The 11,860-nt window shown below is 39.5% G+C and overlaps 1 protein-coding gene across 9 annotated transcripts in view; it reads left to right on the top strand.

The window, feature by feature from the left end:
- LOC145518869 (serine/threonine-protein kinase MRCK alpha-like) overlaps positions 1–11,860 on the top strand; it is a 62,495-nt gene that overhangs the window by 43,782 nt on the left and 6,853 nt on the right. For all 9 annotated transcript variants that reach the window (XM_081524000.1, XM_081524008.1, XM_081523991.1 and 6 more), the window contains 3 exons: positions 4,392–4,473; positions 6,306–6,522; positions 7,614–7,676. In XM_081524000.1, coding sequence (XP_081380126.1) covers positions 4,392–4,473; positions 6,306–6,522; positions 7,614–7,676 — 362 coding nt within the window. The remainder of the gene's footprint in view (positions 1–4,391; positions 4,474–6,305; positions 6,523–7,613; positions 7,677–11,860) is intronic.

Here is an 11,860-nt window from a genome sequence, read left to right as displayed (position 1 = left end):
GCAGTCACTCTACATTCACCACTGCCCCCAGCCCCTGACAACCATTAACCTGTTTCTGTCTCTATGGATTTGCCTATTTTAAATTTTTATATAAATGAAATCATACAACATGTGGAATTTTGTGACTGGCTTCTTTCACTAAGCATAATTTTTCAACACTCACCCATGGAGCATGTTATCAATACTTCATTTTTCATGGCTGATGCCCTTTGTCAGGTTGAGAAACTGGCCTTCTCTTCCTAGTTTGTTGAGTCTTTTTATCTGAAAAGGTGTTGTTGGATGTTGACAGATGGTTTTCTGTGTCTCTTGAGATCATTGTTGTTTTTCCCTTAACTCCCATGATTTATTACATTATTTTTTTAATTTATTTTTTAATTGGAGGAAAATTGCTTAACAATGTTGTATTGCTGTATGACAACATAAATCAACCACAATTATATATATATATATATATACCTTCCCTCTTGAGCCTCCTTCTCCCCCACCAATCCCACCCCTCTAGGTCATCATAGAGCATCAGACTAGGTTTCCTGTGTTACATAGCAACTTCTCACCAGTTACCTATGTTACACACAATAGTGTATATATGTTGACACTACTTCCTCCATTCATCCCACTCTGTCCCCACTGTGTCCACAAGTCCATTTTCTACATCTGTGTCTCCATTGCTTCCCTGCAAATAGGTTGATCAATACCATTTTTCTAGATTCCATATATATGAGGTGTTTGTTGTTTTTCAGTCACTAAGTCATGTCCAACTCTTTGCAACCCTGTGGACTGCAGCATACCAGGCTTTCCTGTCCTTCATTATCTCCTGGAGTTTGCTCAAACTCCTGTCCATTGACTTGGTGATGCCATCCAATCATCTCATCCTCTGTTGTCCCCTTCATTTTTGGCCCAGCTTCTTCATTCTTTCTGGAGCTATTTCTCTGCTCTTCCCTAGTAGCATATTGGACGCCTACCGACCTGGGGGCTAATCTTCCAGTGTCTATCTTTTTTATTTTCATACTGTTAATGGGATTCTTTTTTTTTTTTTGCAAGCCATAATGGGAACATGATTGACTTAACAATATAAAATAATTACGTACAATTTAGGGAGTCGAACAGAGTCGTGTGCTAAGTGGAAGTGCAGTACATGCATATGTTTTCATCCACACAGCCAGTCTGTGTCTTTTGTAGTGCGTTTAATCCATTTGCATTTAAGGTAATTATCGATATGTATGATCCTATTACCGTTTTCCTAATTGTTTTGGATTTATTTTCTGTAGGTCTTTTCTTTTTCTTGTGTTTCTTGCCTAGAGAAGTTCCTTTAGCATTTGTTGTAAAGCTGGTTTGTTGGTGCTGGATTCTGTTTACTTTTGCTTGTCTGGAAAGCTTTTGATTTCTCCATCAAATCAAAAGGGGAGTCTTGCTGGGTAGAGTATTCCTGGTTGTAGATTCTTCCCTTTCATCACTTTAAATATATTGTGCCATTCCCTTCTGCCTTGTAGGTTCTGTTGAGAAATCAGCTGATAACCTGATGGGATTCCCTTGTATGTTATTTGTCATTTTCCCTTGTTGCTTGAGATATTTTATCTTTGTCTGTAATTTTTGTCAGTTTGATTACTGTGTGTCTTGGTGTTTTCCTCCTTGGGTTTATCCTGCCTGGGACTCTCTGTGCTTCCTAAACTTGGTTGACTATTTCTTTTCCCATGTTAGGGAAGTTTTCAGCTATTTTCAAATATTTTCTCAGGTCTTTTCTCTCTTCTCCTTCTGAGACTCCTATAATGTGAATGTTGGTACATTTAATGTTGTCCCAGAGGTCTCAGGCTGTCTTCATTTCTTTTCATTCTTTTTTCTATATTCTGTTCTGTGCCAGTGATTTATACCATTCTGTCTTCCAGGTCATTTATCCCTTCTTCTGCCTCAGTAATTCTGCTATTGATTCCTTCTAGTGTATTAATCATCTCTGTTTGTTTGTTCTTTAGTTCCTGTAGGTCTTTGGCAAACATTTCTTGCATCTTTTTCCATTGTTTTCCTGAGATCCTGGATCATCTTCACTATCATTATACAGAATTCTTTTTCTGGACGTTTGCCTATCTCCACTTCATTTAGCTGTTTTTCTGGGGTTTTATCTTGTCCTTTCATCCAGGACATAAATTTCTCCTTTTTCATCATGATTAACTTTCTGTAATATGATTTTTGTTTTAGCTGCTGTGGGATTGTGCTTCTTCTTGCTTCTGCTCTCTGATGGATGAGGATAAGAGGCTTGTGTAAGCTTCCTGCTGGAAGGGACTGGCTATGGGAAAAACTGGGTCTTGCTCTGGCGGGCAGGGCCTTGCTCAGTAAAACTTTAATCCAAATATCTGTTGATGGGTGGGGTTGCACTCCCTCTCTGTTAGTTGTTTGGCCTGAGGTGACCCAGCCCTAGGCTCTGAGGTGGGGTTAAATCCAAGAGGGTTTGTGTCAAGGGGGACCTTCCCAGCCTGCTGCTGCCAGTGCCCCTGTCCCTGTGATGAGCCCTTGCTGACCCATGCCTCCACAGGAGGCCCTCCAACACTAGCAGGTAGTTTTGGTTCAGTCTCTTGTTGGATCACTGCTCCTTTCCTCCGGGTCTTGGTGCATGCAAGGTTTTGTTTTTGCTCTCCAAGACTGGAGTCTCTCTTTCCCCCCGTCCTGTGGAAATCCTATAATCAAATCCCCCTGGCCTTCAAGGACACATTCCCTAGGGATTCTCATCCCTTTGTTGGATCCCAAGGCTGGGATGTCTGACATGGGGTTCAGAACCTTCACAACAGTGGCAGAACATGTTTTGTGTTATTGTTCTCCAGTTTGTGGGTCACCTACCCAGAGGGTACGAGATTTGATTTTATCGTGATTGCACCCCACCTATTGATACTTTTGAACTGTGGTGTTGGAGAAGACTCTTGAGAGTCCCTTGGACTGCAAGGAGATCCAACCAGTCCATCCTAAAGGAAATCAGTCCTGAATGTTCATTGGAAGGACTGATGTTGAAGCTGAAACTCCAATACTTTGGCCATGTGATGTGAAGAGCTGACTCATTGGAAGAGACCCTGATGCTGGGAAAGATTGAAGGCAAGAGGAGAAGGGGACAACAGAGGATGAGATGGTTGGATGGCATCACCAACTCAATGGACATGAGTTTGGGTAAACTCCGGGAATTGGTGATGGACAGGGAGGCTTGGTGTGCTGCAGTCCATGGGGTCGCAAAGAGTCAGACACAACTGAGTGACTGAACTGAACTGAACTGAATATATAATCTAGTCATTCTACTCCTAGGTATTTCCCCAAGAGAACACATATGTCCACAAAGACAGACATGAACATTCATAACCCTTTATTTAAAACATCCCAAACTTGAAATAAGCCAAATGTTCATTAATGCGTGAATGGATACATTGTGGCATATCCATACAATTAAATATTGTTCATCAATAAATAGAAATGAAGTATTCATCCATACAGCAACACTAATGCGTCTCAAAATTATTATGCTAAGAAAAAGACAAAAAGAATATATAGTGTAACTTTCCATTTCTATAAGGTGCTAGAAAATGCAAATTAATCTAGAGTGACAGGAAGCAAATCAGTGGGGGAGTGAGGAGGAGTTCCAAGGAGGGAGACTGGAAAGGATTACACATTTGTTCCAAGAAACTTGAGGGTGATAGGTACATTCATTATCTCCACTGTGGTGATGGTCTCACTGGTGTATACATGAATCAAAACTTATCTAATTGTCCACTTTAAATATGTGCAGTTTATTACATGCCAAGTGTATCTCAGTAACATTGACAAAATACACAGGCAAGCTGATCTGAGGGCTGCTGCTGCTGCTAAGTCGCTTCAGTCGTGTCCGACTCTGTGCGACCCCACAGACGGAAGCCCACCAGGCTCTCTCGTCCCTGGGATTCTCCAGGCAAGAACACTGGAGTGGGTTACCATTTCCTTCTCCAATGCATGAAAGTGAAAAGTGAAAGTGAAGTCGCTCAGTCGTGTCCAACTCTTCGCGACCCCATGGACTGCAGCCTACCAGGCTCCTCCGTCCATGGGATTTTCCAGGCAAGAGTACTGGAGTGGGGTGCCATTGCCTTAATGGCCCATATTCTATGGCCAATGGCTCTGCAGTCAGACAGGTGCTCCTTTCCTAGTTCCCTGTGAACAGGGAGTCGCAGGGAGTTGACTCCCCCATGAACAGCCCAGAGTTAACTTGGGTTTTCTGATAATATGTAACTGGCTGAGAACTGCTGTTACAATATTTTGATCACTGTCAGTGCCTACAAAAAAGAATGTTAAAAGTTAGGGAAATTAAGTTTGAGGATTATGTTTATGTATCATTTTAGAATCACTTTCAGGTGATTCTACTCACTCCCAGAGTCTTGCTTTTCCTTCAGGGATGGAGCGTTTTCTGTCAGTTCGGTCTGGCCCTCTGATTTTGTTCCTGCAAGGAGAAAGGAAATGCCTCGTATGTTTAAGGTAAGTGTCTGTGCTGCTGTTGGATCCCTTATACATTTTGTTTCATCCTTTTCTTGTCTGTTCATAGGGGTCAAACCTCCTTGGGCTGGTAAAGGTGTTAGCACCTGGCGGTTAAGATTTTAGAAGGGCTGTGGAATTGTTCACCACTCCATCCCGCTTGCCACAAGAAATCTAGCCCCCTTATTCTTATTCAAACATACTATAAATAGGTTTTTGCAAGTATCACAGTCTTTCATCCTACAGTTAAACTTAAGATTTAAAATACAAATGTTCCGTAGGGTGTCCGTTCACTGCACACTAAGGTAATCAGACAGATATGATTCATAGCTGAAAACAGGGAAAGCTTACAAAACAGAACAGTGCTGGGGCAGAGGATGTGAAAGAAGAGGGGGAAACAGTGACAGAGGAAGAGTGATACTATTCTTCCACGTCAGATGTACAGGGAGGTCAGTTCATGGACCTGCAATAACATGAGTGTGCGGCTTCTAAAACTATAGTCACTTTGTAAAATAAGTCTTCTCTGAGGTAACATTTTGAAGTCATAATGCAGGTTCAAAACAAGAGTACAAAATGGAAAAATTGGGGGAAGATGTTATTTTGCAATCTAAAAAATAGACACTCTGCTCTTTAAAACTCATGTAAAAATTAAAGTGATTCTGGAATGGGTACGATAAAGTGACAGAAAGAGCAAAGGTTTTTTATTCCCTTGAGACCCTTGTGGTTCATCAGCCTAGAAATCTTGGGCTTAACAAAGGCCACACAGAAGTATTTTTAGTTCCTTAACCCAAAGATAGACATTTATTTAGATGTTACTCAACCATCAAGAACCCCTACAAAGATCTGGCTATTTGGAACTGGCTTAGAGTGGTAGCTTATTATATCACTGATGCTTACTTGATGACCACAAAAGAAAGTTTTATATAGAAATGTAGACTTTAAGCTTAATTATATTTCTTAAAACTTAAATTTGATTTGCCATTTACTAGTAATGATATAAATTATAGACATGTAGCAGTCAGGAAAGCATGAATGTTTCTGAATATTTCATATGTAACAACAAAAAACTACTGAGCATTCTGTAGCATCACAATTGATTGTGATGATTGCAATTGCACAACACATTGCCATTTCAGAGATAATCTAAAGGTGCAAATGTGTGTGTTAGAACTGAAGAAACAGAGGCTCAGAGTGGAGGTTCTGGCATCAGATTGCCTGCATTCTACCCAGCTGTGTTTTTGTCCTCGCACCCATAAAATGGAAAGAAGAGTCCTAACTACCCACTGAGTTTTCTGTGAGGATTCATTCAATTAACACATGCAAATTTCTTAGAGCAGTTCCTGGTACAGCGACAGCATACAATGAAAGTGAAAGTGTTAGTCATTCAGGCATGTCGGACTCTTTGCCACGACCCCATGGACTGTAGTCAGTCCATGGAGTTCTCCAGGCAAGAATACCCGAGTGGGTTGCCATTTCCTCTTCCAGGGAATCTTCCCAACCCAGGAATCGAACCTGTGTCTCCTGCACTGCAGGCAGATTCTCTACGGTCTGAAACACCTGGGAATAAATAGTAGTTATTTTCATTTGATGAAGTAAAAGATCGTAGGTACTCAGATAACGCTGGTGGTTTTATGAGTATCGAAATAGAAGTGATTCTGACATTTTCCTTCTGGCCTGACTCTGATGGCTCACATCACCTATTTTACTACCAGGAAGAGGGTAATATTATTAGAAGTGTCATTTATCAGTTGTGAGTGTAATGGAAAAATGCTAGACAGGCTGGCATAGAGAATGTCTGCTTTCTTATAACCTAGATATTCCTTACATCATTCTAGGTCACAGCTTCCCAGCTCTCAGCACCTAGTAATAGATATTCAATCCCAATCTTAGCAGATAGTGAGAATAAGAAGAATGAGTGGGTGGGCGTGCTGAGTGAATTGCACAAGATATTGAGAAAAAGTCATTCCAGAGACCGCTCAATCTATGTTCTGAAAGAGGCTTATGACAGCAATCTACCCCTGATCAAAACCACTCAGACAGCTGCAATCATAGGTATGGATTTACAACATTATCCCGCTAGGTTCATACCCCTCACCACAGTCCCAGTGTCGAAATCTGAAAACGTTAACTTTATCCACAACTCATTTGCCAGCAAAACCTGATTGAGGCTCTGTGGGTGGCAGGGGGTGGGAGTGAGGGGAGAAGTCCTTCTTCCTCCATCCCATGGCTATTCATCAGATTCTCTGCGAAAATATATTTGATTATATTATGGTTCTCTGCCTAAAAGGGTGTTTCTTTAATCTATAGGTATACCTTTTCAAGTCTGAAAAGTTCATAGTTTCCAAACACATCTGGCCCCAAACACACAAGCAGTGTGACCCTGTGTGTAACTGTGAACTACTTACCTTGAGGGCAAAGACTGTCCTTCAAATCCCAACACCCAATACTCAATAAACAAGTGAAAAGCAAAGGGATCAATGAATGAATTGGCAAGATCGATACTGAAAGTTTTATCAGTAAACAAGAATACTTGCCTTTCTTAAACAGCATATTTCTGCATTAGATAATGGTGACAATAAGAGCCACTTAGCTATTGCCTCCTTGGTGACATGGAGCTGATTACTAAACTTTTATGTGTTAAATGTAGATAATTCCAGTTTTTCAGGTATGGAGAGGATTAAATGAACTTGTATATGTTAAGTTCTGTGCTCTGTATTCAAAGCCTTCACTTAATGTGGTATCTTTGCATTTTTTTAGTTCTCACTGTGTTCTGACACACCCCCATGCTGTTGTAGCTCAAGTCATGGTCACTGACAAATTATTGTATAAGATTTTTTCATTTGTGAAACATCACTTATAGCAAATCTGAAAGTATATCATTACTTGACTATTATACTTTCTTCAAGTATTCATAAAGATTACCTTACAAAATGATCTTTCTATTGAGAAAGCCATGTTTTATTATGCTTACTTGTGTATTCTGAAAGAATCATAGTAGAAATTATTGGTTTTTATGTTTCTTTTCATTGAATATTTCTAAATATATATTTAATTTGACTTCTAAAATTCTTCAACATTGATAAATTGATTCACTTAGTTTGCCCCCAAATTCCTTGATGTTTTTATTTATGTGTCAAATATAGATCACAAAAGAATCGCTCTGGGAAACGAAGAAGGGTTATTTGTTGTCCATGTTACCATAGATGGTAAGGAGAGTCTTTAATGTTCTGGAATAACTTTAAAGTTTAATAATAATATTATCAGATTTGTTCTCTTTTGTCCACATCTGGTTTGATGTGTTTTCAAGTCACAGGATGAGTTGCCTCCTTTCAGAGATCCATAATCCTCCAGAGTTCAAATGTTGTTTTAAAAAAATTTCTTATTGGAATATAATTGACTTATAATGTTGTGTTAGTTTCAGGTGTACTATGAAGTGATTCAGTTATACCTATTCATTCTTTTTCAGATTATTTACCCATGTAATTATTACAGAATATTGAACAGAGTTCCCTGTGCTATACAGTAGGCTCTTGTTAATTATTTTATGTGTAGTAGGGTGTCCATATATCTTCACAAGGGATTTTACCTAATAAGTATGCTGTAAAAACTTAATGTACCATCTTCCAGTTGATGCATGGAGGAAAACACTTCTGCTTGAATGCCCCTTCCCTCACTGATACATTGGCATCATGAAGAGGAACAATATAAATTGAATATTTCCCAGACAAGACAGCAGAATTCTCTGTCTGTTTTGTTTGTTTTTGTTTGGTTCTCATAGTTGCTTGAGGGAGAAATGGGGAAATAGCTAAAATGAAGAGGAGCTACTCTAATATAGCTGTTCTCTTGAATGTCTTGCATTCAAATGATAAGTTAGATCAAAGAGAACCTGCATTTGAAGGACATTAGCTATTCTCCATCAAAGGCTTCCTAGTCCTGGTGAGGAGACCCAGGAGAGGTCACCAGGAGCCAGCATGCAAGCAGGGCCTTATATTTTTCTGTTCAGCACTGTATCCCTTGCACTTAAAAATGCCTGACACATAGTAGTCACTCAACAAATATTTGTGCAATAAAGGAATCAAATTAGTGCCAGGGAAAAAGAGGACAGTTTTGTTTTTCTTTTTTTTTCCCTGAAGAAGCAGTTCATTTGGAATCCCTGGCCATCCAGTGGTTAGGACTTAGCACTTTCATTGCCAAGACCCTAAGTTCTATCCCTGGTGGTATCTAGATCCCTCAAGCCTCGCAGCCAGGAAAAAAAAAAGAAAGAAAAGAAGCATATTTCTATTCGTCAGACACTGGGGGATGTTTGCCTTGCCATCTGAAATATCAGGATTAAGTTGAGTGCTTTATTATGCTAATTTTATGATGAAGGTTATTGTATTATCTCTGGAATAATTACCTGTTTTAAACATATAATTTTTGATCTCTTCCTATCCTTTTTTGTCTCAAATCTATCCTCTAAGTTTATGTCTGTGATTTTATTAGAACATGACTTAAATCCAACGGAGTAATAATTGGAAAGAATTTAAAAATACAAAAACATTCTTTTGCACAGCAAAGGAAACCATCAACAAAAGGTAAAAGCAGCCTACCAAATGGGAGAAAATATTTGAAAATCATAGCTTATAAGGGGTTAATATCCAAAATACATAAAGAACTTGTGCAACTCAATAGCAAAAAAGCTAAGCAATCTGATTAAAAAATGGACAGAAGATCTGAATAGACATTTTCCCAAAGAAGACATACAGATGGCCAACAGGTACAAGAAAGGTGCTCAAGATCACTAGGAGAATGCAAATCAAAGCCACAATAAGATATCATCCCACATCTGTTAACATAGCTATTATTAAAAAGCCAAGAAAAAACAAATATTGGTGACAATGTGGAGAAACGAGAACCTTTGTACTCTGTTGTTGGGAATGTATATTGCTACAGGCACATGGAAAACAGTATTGAAGTTCCTCAAAAATTAAAAATAAAACCACTGTATGATCCAACAGCTTCACTTCTGGATATTTTATGAAAGAAAACAAAAAAACTAATTCAAAAACGTATCTGTACCTCCATGTTAATTGCAGCATTATTTGTACTAGTCAAGATATAAAAATAACCTAAATGTCTACCAGTAGATGAACAGATAAAGATGGATCAAATTTGACAGACAGAGTGCCTGAAGAACTATGGACAGAAGTTTGGAACATTGTACACGAGGCAATGATCAAACCATCCCCAAGAAAAAGAAATGCAAAAAGGCAAAATGGTTGTATGAGGAGGACTTACAAATAATTTGGAAAAGAAGAGAAGCAAAAGGCAAAGGAGAAAAGGAAAGATATACCTATCTGAATGCAGAGTTCCAAAAAATAGCAAGGAGAGATAAAAAAAAAAAGCCTTCCTCAGTGATCAAAGCAAAGAAATAGAGGAAAACAATAGAATGGGAAAGACTAGAGATCTCTTCAAGAAAATTAGAGACACCAAGGGAACATTTCATGCAAAGATGGGCACAATAAAGGACAGAAATGGAATGGACCTAACAGAAGCAGAAGATATTAAGAAGAGGTGGCAAGAATACACAGAAGAACTGTATAAAAAAGATCTTCATGACCCAGATAACCATGATGGTGTGATCACTCACTTAGAGCCAGACATCTTGGAGTGTGAAGTCAAGTGGGACTTAGGAAGCATCATTATGAACAAAGCTAGTGGAGGTGATGGAATTCCAGTTGAGCTATTTCAAATCCTGAAAGATGATGCTGTGAGTGTGCTGCACTCAATCTGCCAGCAAATTTGGAAAACCCAGCAGTGGCCACAGGATTGGAAAAGGTCAGTTTTCATTCCAATGCCAAAGAATGCTCAAACTACCCACAGTTGCACTTATTTCACATGCTAGTAAAGTAATGCTCAAAATTCTCCAAGTCAGGCTTCAACAGTATGTGAACCGTGAACTCACAGATGTTCAAGCTGGATTTAGAAAAGGCAGAGGAACCAGAGATCAAATTGCCAACATCTGTTGGATCATAGAAAAAGCAACAGAATTCCAGAAAAAACATCTGGTTCATTGGCTACGCTAAAGCTTTTGACTGTGTGGATCACAACACACTGTGGAAAATTCGTAAAGAGATGGGAATACCAGGCCACCTGACCTGCCTCCTGAGAAGTCTGTATCCAGGTCAAGAAGCAACAGTTAGAACCAGACATGAAACAATGGATTGGTTCCAAATTGGGAAAGGAGTACGTCAAGGCTGTATATTGTCACCCTGCTTATTTAACTTATATGCAGAGTACATCATGAGAAATGCTGGGCTGGAGGAAGCACAAGCTGGGATCAAGATTGCCGGGAGAAATATCAATAACCTCAGATAAACAGATGACACCACCTTTATGGCAGGAAGTGAAGAGAAACTAAAGAGCTTGTTGATGAAGGTAAAAGAGGAGAGTGAAAAAGCTGGCTTAAACCTCAACATTCAAAACACAAAGATCATGGCATCTGGTCCCATCACTTCATGGCAAATAGATGGGAAAACAATGGAAACAGTGACAGACTTTATTTTCTTGGGCCCCAAAATCACTGCAGAGGGTGACTGCAGCCTTGAAATTAAAAGACACTTGCTCCTTGGAAGAAAAGTTATGACCAACCTTGACAGCATATTAAAAAGCAGAGACATTACTTTGCCAACAAAAGTCTGTATAGTCAAAGCTATGGTTTTTCCAGTAGTCATGTATGGATGTGAGAGTTGGACCATAAAGTAGGCTGAGCATCGAAGAATTGATGCTTTTGAACTGTGGTGTTGGAGAAGACTCTTGAGACTCCTTTGGACTACAAGGAGATTAAACCAGTGAATCTTAAAGGAAATCAGTCCTAAATATTCATTGGAAGGACTGATGCTGAAGCTGAAGCTCCAGTGCTTTGGGCACCTGATGCGAAGAGCTGACTCATTAGAAAAGACTCTGATTTGGGGAAAGATAGAAGGCAGGAGGAGAAGTGGACAACAGAGGACAAGATGTTTGTATGGCATCACCAACTCAATGGACATGAGTTTGAGCAAGCTCTGGGAGTTGGTGAAGGACAGGGAAGCCTGGCGTGCTGCAGTCCATGGGGTCACAAAGAGTCAGACATGACTGAGCGACTGAACAACAACAATTATATATATTTAATTCAGCCATAAGAAAGAAAGAACTCTTCCCATTTGCAACAGTATGAATGAACCTCAAGGGTGTTACTCAAAGTGAAAAAAGTCAGACAGAGAAAGATAAATAGCATATGATCTCACTTATGTGGAATCTAAACACACAAACACATTCAGAGATACAGAGAACAACTGAGGTTGTTGGGGTGGTGCTGCTAAGTCACTGTTGGGGTGGGGAAATGGGCAAAATGGGTGAAGGGGTTTTAAAG

This window comes from Giraffa tippelskirchi, chromosome 1 (assembly GCF_054371585.1).
Source record: "Giraffa tippelskirchi isolate mGirTip1 chromosome 1, T2T-mGirTip1v1.2.pri, whole genome shotgun sequence".
In the NCBI taxonomy this organism is placed as follows: Eukaryota; Metazoa; Chordata; class Mammalia; order Artiodactyla; family Giraffidae; genus Giraffa; species Giraffa tippelskirchi.
This window is presented reverse-complemented; position numbering and strand designations above follow the sequence as displayed.